This window comes from Hypomesus nipponensis, chromosome 8 (assembly GCF_054491055.1).
Source record: "Hypomesus nipponensis isolate SF chromosome 8, ASM5449105v1, whole genome shotgun sequence".
NCBI lineage: Eukaryota > Metazoa > Chordata > Actinopteri > Osmeriformes > Osmeridae > Hypomesus > Hypomesus nipponensis.
Window position 1 is genome coordinate 1,945,899 of NC_140368.1, and position 20,241 is coordinate 1,966,139.

Below are 20,241 nucleotides of genomic sequence, written 5' to 3' on the forward strand. Positions count from 1 at the left end.
TGCCTTCTTCCTGTTCAGTCAGGAATGACTGCTGCAGTTCTGGTTCATCATTCAGTGTGTGTGTGTGTGTGTGTGTGTGTGTGTGTCTGAGGACTCTGAAAGCGAGTGTAAATTGGGTGTGTGTCCTAGCATCTATGTGACCTTGAACCCTCCTTTAACTCAGAGAGCAGCAGAGAGAAAGCTGTATCCTTACTCCACCTCTGTCCCAAGACCCCCACCTCCCCCCACCCTCATCCACTTATCCACCCCCACCTCACCCACTCCCCTCATCCTAGCCAGATGTGTGCACCCAGCATTCTTTACCATTCCCTCTGATTAGCATGCACTGCATTCCTCCCCCTTCCTCCCCCTCTTTCCCCTCCCCCCCCCCCCCCTTCGTCACCCCGCTATCTCAACATCTGTGTATCATCATTAGGTTTACATGTGTTAGCCAACACAAACCTGCCAATGCTATCGTACTAATACTCTGTTTCTGATAAGCTTGCTTAATCCCTGTCTTTTCTCCCTGGTTGCCTCTCTCTCTCTCTCTCTCTCTCTCTCTCTCTCTCTCTCTCTCTCTCTCTCTCTCTCTCTCTCTCTCTCTATGTCTCTCTCTGTCTCTCTCTGTCTGTCTCTGTCTCTCTCTATGGCTCTCTATGTCTCTCTCCCTCCCTGTATTTAACTGACTTAAAAGCTACCACCTTAGCAGCACTTGTTGCGAGTCACAACAGCAGCTCACCCGTGGTGCTTCTCCACAGGGGACAGTCTTGGGGCAAAACATCCAGGAGAGGAGGCACCATTCTGGGCTACTACTCCAGGGAGCTCCCCCATTATGGCATCTGGAGATCCATAATTCTCTGTCTCTCATCATCATTTCTAATCAGGCTTGTCTAATGGATGAGGGAAATACCTCATCATGTGAAGAAAGGTAGAGAGAGAGCATGTAACTGCCCCATCAAGAGGGAAGGGGGAACTGTGTGTGTGTGTGTCATATTTAGTGTCCCTTTGATCCAATAAATATATCCACACTCCACCAGCTGCACCCCAGAGTTCTCTCTATTACACACACACACACACACACACTCACACACTCAGACACACTCAGATGAAATGGGGACTTTGCTCAGGACCATTCATCTTGTTGTAGGGTCACTCTGGGCCATCCCATGGACTAGTCTGGGGTTAATTAATGAAAGTGGAGTATCCCGAACCTGTCTGGGGCCTAGACACACACACACACACACCATCACACACACACACACCCTAACACTTACTCCCCTATTCCCAGCCCCCTACTCAGGAAGATACGCCAACAACAGGAAATGCTGCCTTTTGTTGTTTTGTTTTCAGATAAGAAGGCCATCCCCTGAGTGTGTGTGTGTGATGGGGTGTGTGTGTGTGATGGGGTGTGTGTGTGTGATGGGGTGTGTGTGTGTGATGGGGTGTGTGTGTGTGATGGGGTGTGTGTGTGTGATGGGGTGAGTGTGTGATGGGGTGTGTGTGTGTGTCTTTCCCGTTACTCATGTTCTTGGGCTCCTATTTTAGTCTTCTGGCCTCACGGTTCAGGAAGCCACAACAGTGTGATGTGTTCCGAGCACCTCTCTATCTGAGCGAGAGACCATCGAGCTCAACAGAACCAGGAAGTAGTCCAAGCACTTCCTCTTTTTCACTTCCTTATATGGTCGTCTACTCACTCAAAAGCAATTTTCGTTAGTGAGCTTGTGGAAGATTTCCCTTCAGTCGCTGGAACCCAACACAGACTGTGGCATCATGTTTTTCCAGAATGAATATTAGTCACTGTGTTGCTGCTGCCTCTGCCTCTGCCTCTGCCGTTGAGCGCAGGTTGTTGTCAGGACTGTGTCTCGGGTGTCTCTGGGAAACATACGGTGTGTTATGGTGGGACTCATCTGTTTGTCTAAGCCATATTGGGGCACCATACTGAGAGTGTGATGACACCTGTCTGCGGAATCTCCTCCATCGCACATCAAACTAGCCATGAAATGAGCTCCGTCTTCCTCTCTCTGTCCCCCATCAGCTGTATCCTCCGCCCTGGTTAGGGAGGGTACGACACGGTGACAGGATTCAGCTGTATCCTCCGCCCTGGTTAGGGAGGGTACGACACGGTGACAGGATTCTCATCCAGCTCCCCTGTCCTGGACAGCAGACGGTGTCGAGCGCTCTCACCTGGATGAGAAGCCTCTCACCTGGATGGAGAACCCTCTCACCTGAATGGAAAAGCCTCCTTCACCTGGATGGAGAAGCCTCTCACCTGTTTTGAAGATCTCGTAGCGTATGGAGAAGCCGGCTCCGTGGGTCTCGTAGTCGGAGACAAACTTGATGTAGAGCTGGTTGCCTGATGAGATGACCGGGGAGGGGGCGATCTTCCCACAGTACTTCCCCACCAGCTGACCACTCTCGTCCACACCGTCACGGACCTCCAAGTAGTCGTACCTGGAAGAGAGGGAGAGGTCAGTCCTGAGTGACTGGATGGGTTATACACCTGAGAGAGAAAGAGAGAGAGAGAGAGAGAGAGAGAGACAGAGAGAGAGAGAGAGAGAGAGAGAGAGAGAGAGAGAGAGAGAGAGAGAGAGAGAGAGAGAGAGAGAGAGAGAGAGAGAGAGAGAGAGAGTGAGAGAGTGTGTGAGACGGAGAGAGTGAGAGAGAGTGTGTGAGAAAGAGAGAGGATACATTGGATGCAGAACTAAACAAATGTTATAATACGATAAGACCCTCTCAGTAGGTGTTATGATAACAGGGGCGGTGAAGCAGAAAGCACACACTAGCTAATGAGGCCTCCTGTTGATGTCAAACCCATTGAGCTCTGGCCCTTGCACCAAACACAGTCTCTATTACAGACAGCATGACTTTTTATATCAATATACAAACTGGCCCTCTTGTAGGTTTACCCAACCTTTTCACTGCTAGGGAGCTGTGTGTGTGTGTGTTTATCTGTGGGATTGTATCCACTCCCAGTGATTGTGTTATGGAGCTTGGAGGCAGACAGGGAGAGCAGACCCAGGTGTTAATGCTATCAAGCGGCAGCCTCTTTGGGATTGCTCAAGCACCACACACACACTGAACACCACACACACACTGAACACCACACACACACTGAATACCACACACACTCTGAGCACCACACACACACTGAACACCACACACACTGAATACCACACACACACTGAACACCACACACACACTGAACACCACACACACACTGAATACCACACACACACTGAATACCACACACACACTGAATACCACACACACACTGAATACCACACACACTCTGAGCACCACACACACACACAGAACACCACACGCGCTCTCAGCGGCCTCCTGATCATATGGAATTTCAGACCCACGGCTATTGACGTGAGGAACCGCCTTATTGAGTAAGCACGAAGTCCTGCACCAGCGAGAAAAAGGCCCTGGGAGAAACTGTTGAAATTAGAGCCGCACACACACACACAGGCGCGTACAGATCACACGCGTGTTCGCAAGACAGAGCGGAAGGAATTAGCGTGATCGTCCAACCAGGGTCGTCTTAAAACCGCCCTGGGTCATCTCAGTAGAGTGTTTGCGTGTGGGCTTTATCTTGGTATAGGCTGTGTGTGTGTTGTGTGTGCTTGTGTGTGTGTGTGTGTGAGTGTGTGTGTGCACAGTAGAGATGAATCTGTGTTTGATTTTTCCTTCTGATAGTGGGCTCTGGAAGCAGGGTTGCGTGGGCTGAGGTAACCATGGCAGGTAATCGCTCCAAACGCCCATTCAGTATGTACTGAGCTCAATGGGGCACTTAACTAATGTAGTCCTGCTCACGCACGCACCACAGCCTGCTGCCCTCTCTCTGTCTCTCTCTCTCTGTCTCTCTCTCTCTGTCTCTCTCTCTCTCTCTCTCTCTCTCTCTCTCTCTCTCTGTCTCTCTCTCTCTGTCTCTCTCTCTCTCTCTGTCTCTCTCTCTCTCTCTGTCTCTCTCTCTCTCTCTCTCTCTCTCTCTCTCTCTCTCTCTGTCTCTCTCTCTCTCTCTCTCTCTGTCTCTCTCTCTGTCTCTCTCTCTCTCTCTCTCTCCATCCTACCCCTCACTGTCATCCATGCAAAAAACATGACCCAAACCACAACTATCACTCAACCATGGCCTATTTCTTTCCTCTGTCTCTCTGTCTCTCTCTTTCTCCCCCCCCCCCTTTCTCTGACACGCACACATACTGACAGTAATTGCTTGCTTGCACACACACATACAATAATTGCTTGCAAACACACACAAATATGTTACCCCCAAGGCCTGAGGAGCCTGCATCATGGTTACCTCCAATTCCCAAATGACTCAAAACACCAGGCCTTTTTTTAGTGGAAAACAAACCCAGTTAACTCAGGCTGTGTAGTGCAGAAGGTGCGTGTGAGTGATGGTTTGGTCCTGACGTCCCCCTGGTGTAGGCTGACATGTAGCTGCAAGTTCACACCAAACAGGGATGCTAGTTTACTGTGATGAGGAGGAGATGGGAGGAAGGCTGGTCTCTCTAACAGGAGGAGATGGGAGGGAGGCTGGTCTCTCTAACAGGAGGAGATGGGAGGGAGGCTGGTGTCTCTAACAGGAGGAGATGGGAGGGAGGCTGGTCTCTCTAACAGGAGGAGATGGGAGGGAGGCTGGTCTCTCTAACAGGAGGAGATGGGAGGGAGGCTGGTCTCTCTTAACAGGAGGAGATGGGAGGGAGGCTGGTCTCTCTAACAGGAGGAGATGGGAGGGAGGCTGGTCTCTCTAACAGGAGGAGATGGGAGGGAGGCTGGTCTCTAACAGGAGGAGATGGGAGGGAGGCTGGTCTCTCTAACAGGAGGAGATGGGAGGGAGGCTCTGTAGCAATTTGTAATTTGTAGGTTCTGTTTCTTTATATTTTTTTGGGGGGGGGTTCCAAATATTTTCGAAAAAAAAGTTCTGAAGAAAAGTTTGGAAAGGTTGAAAAAATAGTTTTAATGCAAAACTACAACAAGTCAATTTGGTGAACTCTTTGGAGTCTTTTTAAACATGAGTATTTGTACTTGAGTGAAGTGATGTGTGTACTTTTGCCTCTCTGCCCAGCACTAATGATCTGTGTGTGTTTGTGTGTGTTTGTCAGGGCTGGTGTTACTGGCTGTTCTCTCCCCAGCCTCCTTCCTCTCTCCTCCAGCCAGCTGTGTTAACAGGCTGGACCGGTGAGCACAAACACACCCCTGTTTCCCTTCCCCAGCACACACACACACACACACACACACACACACACACACACACACAGCGGGGTGGGGGTGTGGGGGGTACTGTGCCCACACAGGGAGTGTGTTTACACCAGGGTTAACCACAAAACTCACCGCTGTTTACCTGGTGATTTCCTCCTCTTTATGCTGTTGCCATGAAGGTGGCTGTGTGTGTGTGTGTGTGTGTCTAGGGGGGGGGGGGGGTCGCTGTCTTGTTAGACACCCCCAGGAGGAAGAGGGGTCGCTGTCTTGTTAGACACCCCCAGGAGGAAGAGGGGTCGCTGTCTTGTTAGACACCCCCAGGAGGAAGAGGGGTCGCTGTCTTGTTAGACACCCCCAGGAGGAAGAGGGGTCGCTGTCTTGTTAGACACCCCCAGGAGGAAGAGGGGTCGCTGTCTTGTTAGACACCCCCAGGAGGAAGAGGGGTCGCTGTCTTGTTAGACACCCCCAGGAGGAAGAGGGGTCGCTGTCTTGTTAGACACCCCCAGGAGGAAGAGGGGTCGCTGTCTTGTTAGACACCCCCAGGAGGAAGAGGGGTCGCTGTCTTGTTAGACACCCCCAGGAGGAAGAGGGGTCGCTGTCTTGTTAGACACCCCCAGGAGGAAGAGGGGTCGCTGTCTTGTTAGACACCCCCAGGAGGAAGAGGGGTCGCTGTCTTGTTAGACACCCCCAGGAGGAAGAGGGGTCGCTGTCTTGTTAGACACCCCCAGGAGGAAGACTCAAGTTTCTGACACACTATCCAGCGCTGACGTTCCACCTGCACGCTTCAGACTCTGAAGCTCTGGTGAGGGGGACGTGAGGTTTGACCAGCAGGATGTGTACTATTTATCTCCAAATTCCCCTCCTCTCCTCCCCTCTCCCCTCCTCTCCCCTCCCCTCCTCTCCTCTCCTCTCCTCTCCTTCTCCTCTCCTCTCCTCTCCTCTCCTTCTCCTTCTCCTTCTCCTCCTCCTTCTCCTCCTCCTCCTCCTTCTCCTTCTCCTTCTCCTTCTCCTTCTCCTTCTCCTCCTCCTCCTCCTCCTTCTCCTTCTCCTTCTCCTTCTCCTCTCCTCTCCTCTCCTTCTCCTCTCCTTCTCCTTCTCCTTCTCCTCCTCCTTCTCCTCCTCCTCCTCCTTCTCCTTCTCCTTCTCCTTCTCCTTCTCCTTCTCCTTCTCCTCCTCCTCCTCCTCCTTCTCCTTCTCCTTCTCCTTCTCCTTCCCCTCTCCTTCTCCTCTCCTTCTCCTCTCCTTCTCCTTCTCCTTCTCCTCTCCTTCTCCTTCTCCTTCTCCTCCTCCTTCTCCTTCTCCTCCCCCTTCTCCTTCTCCTTCTCCTCTCCTCTCCTTCTCCTTCTCCTTCTCCTCTCCTTCTCCTCCTCCTTCTCCTTCTCCTCCTCCTTCTCCTTCTCCTCCTTCTTCTCCTTCTCCTCTCCTCTAGTGCTGCTCTGGTCTATCTGCTGACTTACAATTCACCTCTGCTGCTTCTTCCCTCTTCGCCAGGCGTCTAAAACATTGATGCAGGGATGCGTCGCAGAGCAGGAGAGAACAAGCTGCAGGAGTACTGGCTGAAGGATTGGCTCTGTGTATGTGTGTGTGTGTTTAAAGAACGTGTGTTTTCACACAGTTCTTCACAATCTGAGAGAGAAGGTTCCTCTGCCCTCCTCCCCCCTTCCTCACACATAACCTCTACCTTCACAAGAGCTGTTTATTGCATTTTTACTCTGGCACATCATGCGCCGCCTCAGATGGTCCTCATAAAGGAGGCGCAGTGGGACGGAGGCAGATGGAGGAGGAGTACACCCTGGGGCTTCAGCTGCTTACGGGGGGAGGAGAGAGAGAGAGAGAGAGAGAGAGAGAGAGAGAGAGAGAGAGAGAGAGAGAGAGAGAGAGAGAGAGAGAGAGAGAGAGAGAGAGAGAGAGAGAGAGAGAGAGAGAGAGAGAGAGAGAGAGAGAGAGAGAGAGAGAGAGAGAGAGAGAGAGAGAGAGAGAGAGAGAGAGACACTCTGGGCATCTTCCATCTTGTCTGAGCATAACAGACCCTAAACTAGACCCTGAGCCACACTCTGATGACTCTGTTCCACAGACCATGTTCTCCTCTGTTCCCGCCCTGTTGTCATCTGGAAGGCATTACTATGGGATGGTTGCCGAGGCAGCTCGACATGTTGGAAGGACATCCGCTTGCCAGCCTTGTTAAATGTAGCGCTAATACTTTTCACTGAGCACCTGCAGGTCTCCAACCCGGTTTGCAAGTCCTGCGAGAGAGGACACAAGCTAGCGATCGCGCTGCCAAACACACAAAGCAGTCTGGGAAGTATCCGGGAGAGCGGAGAGGGAAACAGCTTTTTCTGCAAACACAGAGACTTATTTATCCCTCCAGTCCTCATTCCTCCAATCCTCATTCCTCCAGTCCTCATTCCCCAAGACAAAGCTTTATTTAGCCCATGTCCACCCTGGGGATCTTGTGATGAGTTGATGATGTTTAGATGCATTCCAGTTGAGCCAGGACGAAAACGGAACAACTACTGTATTAATCTGGAAACGCAGGCCAACACACACACACACACACACACAGATATACACAGACTCACTGCTGACTACTCCAACACAAATAGTGAAAATGGTCCACCAATCCAGAGGGGAAATTAAAGTAAAAAAGGGCATAAATCAGATTTCCTCTGAGCTCCGCTTGGCTAGTTCAGATGCAAGGCCATGATGCCTGGAGTCTGTAGCAGGGCTGGGGAGGGAGTCCTGCAGTGGCTGACACCAACATAAGCAGCACCTCCACCACACATACAGAGGCCACCAACCACAGGGTAACAACATAACAGTCAGGCCCTACAGTGTTCTACCAGAAAATAATCCGTTTCTAACCCTCCCTCCCTCCTGTGCTGTTTTCTTTCTCTTCTGTTCCCTCTCCAATTCCAACATGACATGTTTTGATGAATGGAATGAGATCCCAGGCATAACATTGTGAGGGATCGTAATGGCCCAGAACAATAGGTTACACTTCTTAATCGCACAATTTATAAACACAAGTGGAGTGGTGAAACCGATGGAACAAATCACAGTCTCTGCTTGTCAACCCGTTTAGAAACCAAACGCTGCTCTCATCTCCCAGCCATTTCTCTCCCAGGACCAGTTGAGATCTACTGCATGACAACCTGTCACCTTCAACATATCTAAACATCTCAGAGTTAACCAGATACCGCTCAACAAGAGAAGTAGGACATGGGTGTATGTCAGAGAGAGAGAGGGGGGGGGGGAGAAGGAGAGAGAGAGAGGGAAACTTCACAGAAACAGCCTGCAGTCGGCTGTCAGAAAGGCTTGAGCCCTCGAGTGTTAGTGAGAGAACTAACAAACTAGCACTTAAAGCTCAGCCATAACATCATTACAGCTTGTACTTAGAAGCCGAGACAAGCAGATCTCGATCTTGGTTTTTCCTAGCCTTCAGGAGGGGGGAGGGGGGGGGGTGGGGGGCATACCTCAGCTAGACATACAGCCCTAACCCTACACCCCCCCACTCCTTCTTAAGACATTCATTAACCCAGGGTTGAGTAACAGCATGCCCACTGCCTCGGTCCTGCAACAGGTCAGTCCCTGTGTCAGTCTCCCTGACGGACAGACTGACAGACGGACAGACAGACAGACTGACAGAGTGACAGACAGACAGGCAGATGGAGAGACAGACAGACAGACAGACAGACAGACAGGCAGACAGACAGGCAGACGGACAGACAGACAGAGTGACAGACGGACAGACAGACTGACAGACAGACTGACAGAGTGACAGACAGACAGGCAGATGGAGAGACAGACAGACAGACAGACAGACAGACAGGCAGACAGACAGGCAGACGGACAGACAGAGGGAGCCTTCCAGGGAGAGAATGAGACAGCCTAATGCTGCTAATGTTGGGGACAGCCTACTCCAGGCTGAGATAGACAGGTGAACATCCTTTTTTATTTGATGGTTTTGTTAAATGAAGATCCAGCGCTCGATCTAAAGGAGCCTCAAGATGAACCTTGGCTGAGGAGACCCACCCATCACCCCAGCCTGACTGATCCCATCCAGGGTGTTTAGAAGTGGGCACTAACGGGAGGGGTGGAGGGGGGAGGAACCACAGCACACAGAGGACTCGATCTCCACCCAACAGCACCACGACTGCACCCATCAATCCCCTCTGAGTGCCTCCCACCACCACCCCCACCACCACCACCACCCCAGAGCCCAGCTCAGCAACTCATATTTTTAGATCTGGCCGAATGGTTTGGTTCCTCTTTTTGCGGGCGCCTCAGGGGCTGGTGAACCGCGTGCTCTCTACGTGGCAATTATCATTAGCATTGATGGATGCAGCCTGCCTCCATCCATTAGGTTCCCTAATTACACTGTTGAGAGATCTCACGCTTTGCCAACAATCAGATTAATGAATTTGCTGTATTTAGACCCAATTATTGCATCTCTCTCATAGCAACACACAATAATCCTTTATTAGGAAACATGAGAGTGGGCCGTATAGGAGGGGCTGGCCTGAGGGGATCTGTCCTGGTGGAGTTAGAGATGGATCACACTCCCCCTGGTACACGGGCTTGAGTGTTTGTGTGTGTGTGTGTGTGTGTGGGTGTGTGTGCAAAGTCCAATCACAGAAGGTCCCACTGTGAGCGAGGCTAACCTCCCGTTCTTGTGCCACAGCTGAACAGAAGTCAAACTGTCTTAACGTATGTCCAGCTGACACGAGGGCTTGCCGGAGCCCCCAGGACCTGAACACCCCAGGACCTTTACACTCCAGGACCTGAACACCCCAGGACTTGAACACCCCAGGACCTTTACACTCCAGGACCTGAACACCCCAGGACTTGAACACCCCAGGACCTGAACACCCCAGGACTTGAACACCCCAGGACCTTTACACTCCAGGATCTGAACACCTCAGGACCTGAACACCCCAGGATCTGAACACCTCAGGACCTGAACACCCCAGGACCTGAACACCCCAGGACCTGAACACCCCAGGACTTGAACACCCCAGGACCTTTACACTCCAGGATCTGAACACCTCAGGACCTGAACACTCCAGGACCTGAACACTCCAGGACCTGAACACCTCAGGACCTGAACACCTCAGGACCTTTACACTCCAGGACCTGAACACCCCAGGACCTGAACACCCCAGGACCTGAACACCTCAGGACCTGAACACCTCAGGACCTGAACACCCCAGGATCTGAACACCTCAGGACCTGAACACTCCAGGACTTGAACACCTCAGGACCTGAACACCTCAGGACCTGAACACCTCAGGACCTGAACACCCCAGGACCTGAACACCCCAGGACCTGAACACCCCAGGACCTTTACACTCCAGGACCTGAACACCTCAGGACCTGAACACCTCAGCACAGACCTCCAGCATCTCTTCAAGGAGCCCCACCCAGAGTTACGGTCACACAGATCACGACACGGAACTGATAAAAAAGGTTGGTTAGGAAAATCGGTCTTTGGGTTTTTATGGAGCATGACAAAGCAAAACGATCCATGAAAACAAAAGGAAAAATCAAAATACATGACCCCTCTGTGAGGTGAAACACAGGATAGAGGCACTGCTGGCTAGCAGGACTCGAAACACTACAAGACTTCTACGTGACTAGCCACAGTACATCTTGTTATCATGACTAAAGCGAGAATGAGTAACCACGATTAATTAGAACATCGCCCAGGGCAAAATGGAAACACTCATTTAGCTATTTTTCCCAGTTAAGTGAGCTTGGGAAGTTGCAGCTCTTGTAGCACAGCAGCGCTGAGCAGAGTGTTGGCAGACCTTTAGCCAGTATGAATGTGCAGGTGCTTACACTGTACACTACCTGGGTGGGCTTTGAGGTAAAAGCAGAGCAGGAGAACATATCTCCAGGGCAGGACACCGCCCAGCTGTCACATGCACACACAGCACCCTACAGGGGAAGGGTTTCAACAACAGGACGGTAAACTGAACCAGTTCCCCAGCCACGACAGGACGGAAAGAAAATAAAAGGGACAATTTCAAAGAAAAAGAAGGAGAAAATGAATCGGATCCAGTGAAAGAAATAGGAAGAGGGGTAATTTCTGGGGCCATTACGGAGAGAAAGACTTCCAGCCGAGCCACCTTGACATGTGAGCGCGCCCTGTGATTACCCAGCAGGGCAGGGGACAGGAGAAGAAGAGATGGTAGTCCTCCACAGGAGGCTCAGATGATAAGCCATTGTTACAACAATGAAAAGTCAAGGAGAGAGAAGAAAAGGGTGAAAGAGTAAAGGGGAAAAAATGGGGTTGTGTCCACGGTAGGCCAGACAAGCACCACCTTCCATTACAAACACAATTCTTCCTGCTTCTCAGCCCTGCCCATCACTTCCCCCTGCCTCCACTGCCCCCCTCCCCTGCCCCCCTCCCCCAGTCCTGCCTCACACGCCTCACCCCCCCCCCCCCCCCCCCTCCAGGCTGGCTGGCTGAACGTGGACTGTGCCATGCGTGCCAGTCAGAGGGCACTACTCGTGTCCCCTGTAACAATTACTGATCCTCCTGGGTGGGTCAGACTAGGGTCACCCAACACAGCTCTGCATGGAGAGAGAGAGACAGAAAGAGAGTGTGTGAGAGAGAGAGAGAGAGAGAGAGAGAGAGAGAGAGAGAGAGAGACAGAAAGAGAGTGTGAGAGAGAGAGAGAGAGAGAGAGAGAGAGAGAGAGAGAAAATCTGTCTTTATCTCTCCATCATAATACCATAGTTATCTCACTATCCACCTCTACAAACCCAAACTGGAGACGTAAAATCACCCTTGAGTCAGTCAGAGTTTACAACAACAGCAAAATATCGGGATTAGAAGACAAACTCCGAGGGAGGAACATGGTTTAATTGTAAACAACCTCAGCTTTCTGACCCAGTGAACTCTCTGTGGGCCTGGAGTCTCTGTTTCCCAGGCCGTGGCTGTGAGGTATATGCACCAAGAACAGGAAAAAAGAACAATACGAGAGGTTACACAAAAACACGAAGGATTTTTCAAACTCTACGGCCAATCAGGCGCCGGCTGCTTGGATGTGATGCATGCGTCTGGGTAACGAGCTGGGTGCCTTCAGAGAGGAGCAGGGGGAGGGGACAGCAGGGTCAGGCAGAGGTAAAGCCTCTGGGTGATGCTCCAGACTCCTTCCTCTCCACAATGAATGATGTGGAGGAGGGGAGGGGGCTGGATGGAAGGAGAGTGGAGGAATAAAGGGACAGGGGTAATAGAGAGAGGGGGAGAGAGAGAGAGAGGCGGGGGGGGAAAGAGAGAGAGATAGTAGTTGCTAATGGGTGCCAACATGAATAACGCTGTAGGTCTCGGTCAGAGGGTCAGTGTGGCATGAGGATTCTCTTTCTCTTTCTCTCTCCCTCCTTCCCTCTCTCCCTCCCTCCTTTCAGAAGTCTCTTCATTCTGTTAACTGTCTCCATGCTGGCTAGAGGGCGGGGGGGGGGGGCAGTGGTAGGGGTAATAACTGCACTGGGAGTTATTCAGTTAAAAGGACCATCCTTCTCTCCCTCCCCTCTCTCTCTTCCTCTCCCTCTATACTCCCTCCCCTCTCTCTCTTCCTCTCCCTCTATCCTCCCTCCCTCCCTCCCTCCCTCCCTCCCTCCCCTCTCTCTCTCTTCCTCTCACTCTATCCTCCCTCCCTCCCCTCTCTCTCTTCCTCTCCCTCTATCCTCCCTCCCCTCTCTCTCTTCCTCTCCCTCTATCCTCCCTCCCCTCTCTCTCTTCCTCTCCCTCTATCCTCCCTCCCCTCTCTCTCTTCCTCTCCCTCTATCCTCCCTCCCCTCTCTCTCTTCCTCTCCCTCTATCCTCCCTCCCCTCTCTCTCTCTTCCTCTCACTCTATCCTCCCTCCCTCCCCTCTCTCTCTTCCTCTCCCTCTATCCTCCCTCCCCTCTCTCTCTCTTCCTCTCACTCTATCCTCCCTCCCTCCCCTCTCTCTCTTCCTCTCCCTCTATCCTCCCTCCCCTCTCTCTCTTCCTCTCCCTCTATCCTCCCTCCCCTCTCTCTCTTCCTCTCCCTCTATCCTCCCTCCCCTCTCTCTCTTCCTCTCCCTCTATCCTCCCTCCCCTCTCTCTCTTCCTCTCCCTCTATCCTCCCTCCCTCTCTCTCTTCCTCTCCCTCTATCCTCCCTCCCCTCTCTCTCTTCCTCTCCCTCTATCCTCCCTCCCCTCTCTCTCTCTTCCTCTCACTCTATCCTCCCTCCCCTCTCTCTCTTCCTCTCCCTCTATCCTCCCTCCCCTCTCTCTCTTCCTCTCCCTCTATCCTCCCTCCGGCCTCTCCCAGCGTACCCTGAGGACAGCCTAGTCGCATTACGAAGGCTAAGACCTTCTGACCCCAACAAGGTCAACTGGCCAGACAGCTGGAAGAGTACAGGCAGAGAGAGAGGCTGGGAGAGAGGCTGGGACTGGGGCGGGGGATGAGACAGAGGCTGGATGTAGAACAGAGGTTGGAACAGAGTAAGGCTCTCAGTATTTCTCTTCCATGCACGCAGACACACCTAAGCACACACACATAACTATCAGATAGGCTGCCGTGTTCTACTCCCAGCTGTTTGTGTTCAGGAGGAAGAAGAGGAAGAGAGAGGGATGTGAAATTTGCCATGTTTGTCAGCATGGCTGAATAGACTTCTGATCGATCGCCAACTAGAAGCATCGAGACAACTTCCCTCTCTCTACAGCTCTCTCTCTCTCTCTCTCTCTCTGTCTCCCTCTCTCTCTCTCTCTCTCTGATCACCCCTGCTGACTCTTCTTTCTCAACCTCTACCCTTGTTCTCTTTTTACCTTCTCACTTTCTATCTTTCACACGCTTCTGAAGCCAAACAGTTCCCGCTGCCAGGGCGGGTGCCAGGGCGGGTGCCAACCAGCACATCTCTGCCACAGCCGTGGGCCAGGGCGAGGCCAGGGGGGGGGGCACAAGGTTGTCAGGCAGTTGGCACGGGGCTGGCACTTTAAGCTGATCAGAGAGCTGATGGCCAGCTCCCCTGCCAGGCTTTTTGGAGGGCAAGCTGACCTCTCCGTTTCACTGTACCACCCACTCTGCTGATCTGCCAACTTGGAGCACGGCCGGACAGCAATTAGCTGTGTCCGTGTGGGCCCTGCCAGCCCCTGGTGGATGGGTGCCTAGGGCCCTGCCAGCCCCTGGTGGATGGGTGCCTAGGGCCCTGTCAGACCCTGGTGGATGGGTGCCTAGGGCCCTGCCAGACCCTGGTGGATGGGTGCTGGGGCGGTCGGCAGAGCTGAGCTCAGATACTAATGTGGAAATCCTCAAGAGGGTTTGTAATGTACTTTGGAGAGTCTGCTCATTTGGGGCTGTTCCTCTGTTGAAGCTTTGGTGTGACTTGAGGCATGTGTGTGTGTGTGTGTGTGTGTGTGTGTGTGTGTGTGGGGGGGGGGGGGCACTGTGAGGGCCAACTGACACCCCGCTGTGATGGGGCATTAAAAGATCCTTAGGGGGTGCGGCTGAATGTATAGTCCTTGTACCATTGCAGCCATCAAAGCAAGAAGAATTCCACCGTGAGAAAAAAGTGGGCGACAGTTGACCGCAGCACACAAAGCGGCCTGGCCCGGGGCTTGGTGTGCCAGGGCCGGGGTCCCAGAGAGAGCACATCAAGTGGAGAGCAAACACAGGCCTGTGGAAGTGGAGAGGCTCTAACTTAATCAGAACGCAGCAGGGCGCAGACTCCATCCATCACTGTCTGCTTGGAGCTCACACGACGACGTAGCCCACATCAGGGTTTGGAAGGGAGGGAGAGAGAGAGAGAGAGAGAGAGAGAGAGAGAGAGAGAGAGAGAGAGAGAGAGAGAGAGAGGGAGGGAGGGAGGGAGGGAGGGAGGGAGGGAGGGAGGGAGGGAGGGAGGGAGGGAGGGAGGGAGGGAGGGAGGGAGGGAGGGAGGGAAGGAAGGAAGGAAGGAAGGAGGGAGGGAGGGAGGGAGGGAGGGAGGGAGGGAGGGAGGGAGGGAGGGAGGGAGGGAGGGAGGGAGGGAGGGAGGGAGGGAGGGAGGGAGGGAGGGAGGGAGGGAGGGAGGGAGGGAGGGAGGGAGGGAGGGAGGGAGGGAGGGAGGGAGGGAGGGAGGGAGGGAGGGAGGGAGAGAGGGAGAGAGGGAGAGAGGGAGAGAGGGAGAGAGGTAGGGAGGGAGGTACACACACGAGTGAGGGACAAGTGTCACGTGCACAAACACAGAGAACCCTGGAGATGCAGGCCGGAACACCGGAAGACCTGCTGAACTCAACTGCCGTTTCACCTGACTGAAAGAATCTGATCTGCCCCTCTCTCCCAGGGATAGAAGATGAAACAGGCCTCTGTTGACACCCCCTCTTCCCCCCCCCCCTCCCTCCCTCCCTCCCTCCCTCCCTCCCTCCCTCCCTCCCTCCCTCCCTCCCTCCCTCCCTCCCTCCCTCCCTCCCTCCCTCCCTCCCTCCCTCCCTCCCTCCCTCCCTCCCTCCCTCCCTCCCTCCCTCCCACACACACACACACACACACACACCACCTCTTCCCTCCCTGCTGCTCAGCTAAGTATGCAGCCGTTAGGGCAACAAACACACTCAGAGCTCATCCATCAAAATCAAGAGCACCATTCAAGGCAGGGCAGTAAACTAAACATGGCCGACATGCTTGGACATGCTGTATTAGGAATCAACAGCTTCAATAGGCCCTCATCAATTAAAGAAGCAGCTCTTTCTCTCCCTGGGAACGGAGGAAGGGGATAGAATGACGAGAGAGTGGGGAGATATTGTTTTCGAACGAATCCCTTGTTACTCATGGGCAGTCATTTCTATCTATTTTCGCACACAAAGCTGTATACCCTGAGAGAGAGAAAAGAAACAGTTAAGAGTGTCTTCCATGGACACAGAGTAAGGAGAGCAGAGGAACCCTGTTGCTAATCATATTACACAGATCCAACAGAACCCATGAGCTCGCACTGCAGACGTCTCTGGAAACAGAACACGGTATTGAATTACAAGGCCTCGCTTTTGATGTTTTTTCATCTGAGCTGGAAAGGAAAATGAGTGTGAGTTTCTTGCAGTCTCTAGATGCATGTCCAGATAGAGTTGGAAGATGACTGTGTTGTTCTCTAATCACACAAGTTTCTCACGCAGCTCCTTCTGAGAGTCTGCTTCGGATTAATACAAACATTTCTTTCTTTTTTTTCAAGTGCAGACCGAAATCCTTTCGTCGGTGTTGTCTGCGACATGGTTCTGTAGAAACTTCCATATAGGGCAGCTTCCAGGGCTCTGAGCGGAGCTGGAAACATGAGGCAGGCTGCTGCCAGACATATCTAACATCCTCCATCCTGAGTCAACATGGGAGGACAACTCCCCCAGTCAGAGAACACTTCCAGAGCAGGACAGGGGGAACTCACTCCCACTACATAACATGGAGATTGGAATTGTGTTTATTTATGATTTATGACCTCCCTCTCCTCTTCCCCCACCTCCTTCTCCCTCTCCCCCACCTCCCTCCTCCACCTCCTCCTCCCTCACCTCCCTCCTCCATCTCCCCCACCACCGTCCTCCTCCCCTCCCTCCTCCACCTCCTCCTACCCCACCTCCCTCCTTAATCTCCTCTTCCCCCACCTCCCTCCCCCACCTCCCTCCTCCATCTCCTCCTCCCCCACCTCCCACCTCCTCCACCTCCCTCTCCCTCTCCCCCCCCTGCAGTGAGGAGTAGAGGCTCGTGGTGTGAGTGAGGAGGGTGTGCATGAATCAAAGCAGTGACAGAGCAGCGGGGAGCACAGCAGATGCCACGGGGAGAAAGCTTTTCAATCAGGCTGCCCTTCCAACGCCGGCCAAGGTGAACACTTTTCCGGTAGTACCCCTGGCCTCGGCCACACACACACCCTTACGCACACATACACTTTAATCCTGCTCATTAACCAAAGAGGACCACCATTAACCCTCCGAGGAAGAGAGAGGAAGAGAGAGAGAGATTGAGAGGGAGAGGAAAAGAAATAGACGGAGAGAGTAAAAGGAAAAGGAAAAATTGGGGAGAGAAAAATAGAGGGAGAGACAAGTGAGCGGGGAGAGAGGTCAGTAGGTTTCCAATATCACTCTCCCTCTCTCTCTCTGCTGTGCCCTCCGGATCCTAACAGGGGTGAGCTTCTCTCTGGGGGTCTAACAGACAGGCTTGCATTTGAGAGAAGCTATTTACAGATCTTTTAATAGGTCACCTGTCTCCTTAACTTCTGCCAGCTTCCAATGTTTAAATCTGACTTTTCCTTTGTGTTATTTTAAGTTCTGAACACGATGGGACATCATGATTTGTGATAATTGTGGGGAAGGCTAAACAACTTCCTTTAAAGTAAATTGCTCTGAGTGGTGCTGGCGACAGCAGCCTTTTCCAAAGACACACTGCTGCAGTGTAATTTGCAGTATAATGCACTTCCTTTTGTAAGGCATCGCAGGGAGCCATTGTAAGATGAAATATGCAGGTGCATAATTTGAGCTGCCATTGTCAAAGCCGGCAGTTAAAGAGAGACAATGCCACTCTCAGCATTTCATCTGGCACTGTGATTGGAACACAACGCTTTGATCCGCCGCTCAATGTTTTACTGACACATACTTAAAAAACAACACAAAAAAGGGAGCACACATCAACAGCAGCAGCAGTCATGTCCGTTAACAGGCTGTAAGTGTCTGGGCTGTTGACTGGCTTCCTCCCCTGGTCCTCATAGGTCACTGGCTTCTTCCCCTGGTCCTGATAGGTCACTGGTTTCCTCCCCTGGTCCTGATAGGTCACTGGTTTCCTCCCCTGGTCCTGATAGGTCACTGGCTTCCTCCCCTGGTCCTGATAGGTCAGAGCCATGGCAGTTTGAACAGCTCCACCGACGGAAGATTAAATAGGCCGGTTGCATTCCTGCCTTGTTTATTTTCTCTCCATGACGACGGCTGATAAACGAGCAGGCATCTCTCCCTGGCAGCCTGGTCCTGGCAGCCTGGCTGTTGCTGAGGAGCGTGAGGGCCTGCTAGGGCAGTGAAGGCAGGCTCCAGGGGACCCAGGGAGAGTTACAGTGCTCTGTCCCCAGCCACGGAGCCTTAACAGAGGGGAGCGGGGTCCCACTGCCTCCCCCCAGCATCACGGAGCTTCACAACAGCACCTCAACGTGCACTGTGGAGACGTGCTCATCAACGGAAGAACGTTCACATCAGTCACGTGTCTCCTCCTCTGTTCTCCTCACCTCACGAGCACCCACACCCCTCCTCTCCTCTCTCCCTCTTTCCTCTCAGAGGAACAGGTGGCCCTCATTGTTAAACATGTCAGAATAGCATGAACCTATGAGTCAGGGACTTTAGATTTAGCTTAACAAAAGGACACGTATAAAAGAAAATGCAATCTCGGGGGTTAAGTATCTTTGCCTCCAGCAGTCAGTCATGTTTGTTGGTAGTCCAGGACTGGGCTGGTCAGGAATGCCTGGGCAAGGGCAAGCAGGCAGGCAGACAGGCTGAGGAGGGCGGGTCGGCAGGATGTGTATTGTCTAAGAGCACAGCGGAGGGTATTTGCCTTCCCAGCAGGCACTGCAGCACTACTGGGCTCCACCACAGGGAGGAGGGGCGGTGGGGGGGGATGGGGGGGGGAGGGATGGAGGGGGGGGGGGGTCACAATTAAAGAGAAGAGAGGGAGGGAGCGCTTTTTCGAGCCTCGGGTTACAGGCAGCTAGCAGGGGAGTGAGGAGCAGAGTCACTTCAGAGGAGCAGCTGAGGCTTTCGCTGCTTCTCTGCCACAAAGAGAGGACTTCTTCAGAAGGCATTCCCTGAATATTCCCCCCCCAGCTCTCTCTCTCTCTCCACCTCACGCCCGCACAACCCCTCCACCCACCGCCTGCCTCACAGAACCAGGGCTGCCAGGGCTGTCACACAGGAATTCAGTGTTCTTCGAGGTCCATCAAACATACTAGGCAGGCACTGAGAGAGAGTAGAGAGAGAGAGAGAGACCCTCATTCTTTCGTTTTTTTTTCCCTCGTTCTCCCTCTCGCTCACTCTCTCTCTCCGTTTCACTACTTCTCAGAGACCTCCTTTAGAGGGCTCGACTGCAGCGGTCTTCCATGTAGCTGCGGGAGAATTCAGGACAAGCTGAGGAGATATCTGTCTGTTTTCTAGTTTGGTCAGCAAATCCAAACCCATCAATGATTCATAGCACTGTCAACAGCACATCAGATGGCTGAAAGGTTGATTCCAACACAGCATCCAGAGAAAGAGATAGAGAAGGAACTATTTTTGCAGGTTTTTTGGATGAAAAATACAACAAGCTGATTTTAAAAACGATCAACTCAAAGTCTGAACCTGAAAATGAGTTGTATGAGAAACAAGCACGTTCTCTGTATTCTAATTAGAATTTAACCCTCTCTGCGCCATTAGTGAAACCCGTCGGTCAGTTGTTTAGGAATCCGTTTCCATCCAAACGTCCTTCTCTCAAGCCACCACAGCTTGACAAGCTACGTAGCTTTATCAGATGGGACTGGATCCTGCTGAGGACCAGGAACACACGCTTGCTCTTCTCTCAGAGCGGCCAGGATCACTTCCTCCTGGGAACTTCAGAGGTCATTCACTTCAGATGTTTTCTGTGACAGGGGTCAGCTTTTCCCTCAAACTTCATTAACTGAGTGAGCAAGGTGGCACAGCCAGCTAACCCTCCCTCCTGATTCCCCCCCCCCCTCTCTCTCTCTACACAAGTACACAGCAGTGCGTGAAAGAGTAAACACGTTCCACGTTCTGATCTGGCCCGCTCACTTAGTCAGCCAGGACGGCCCTTATCTGGCTGATGAAGTGGTTTCCCCCGGGCTCTCAGGACCCGAGCCGTGCACTTTCCAAACAAACCCCCCTTTAGAGCACACGCGTGCGAGGAGAAAAGGAGAACTAGGCACTTTCCTGTCTCCATAAAATCCCAAACCCTGAGTGCTGCTTGTTTGGTTAGCTGATAACAACCATGTTGGGGAACATGTGGAGCATGTGTGTTCCATTTAGTGGCTAATTAGGTGGCAGGCAGCGCTGGTGAAGCATTGTAGCTTCCCTTCTGTCCCCCTCTGGTCCATCTGATAAGG

At 52.5% G+C, this 20,241-nt stretch overlaps 1 protein-coding gene across 2 annotated transcripts in view; it reads right to left on the bottom strand.

Moving 5' to 3' along the window:
• Positions 1 to 20,241, bottom strand: part of nrp1a (neuropilin 1a) — a 63,510-nt gene that overhangs the window by 37,840 nt on the left and 5,429 nt on the right. For both annotated transcript variants that reach the window (XM_084702757.1, XM_084702758.1), the window contains exon 4: positions 2,249 to 2,430. In XM_084702757.1, the coding sequence (XP_084558883.1) occupies positions 2,249 to 2,430 (182 nt within the window). The remainder of the gene's footprint in view (positions 1 to 2,248; positions 2,431 to 20,241) is intronic.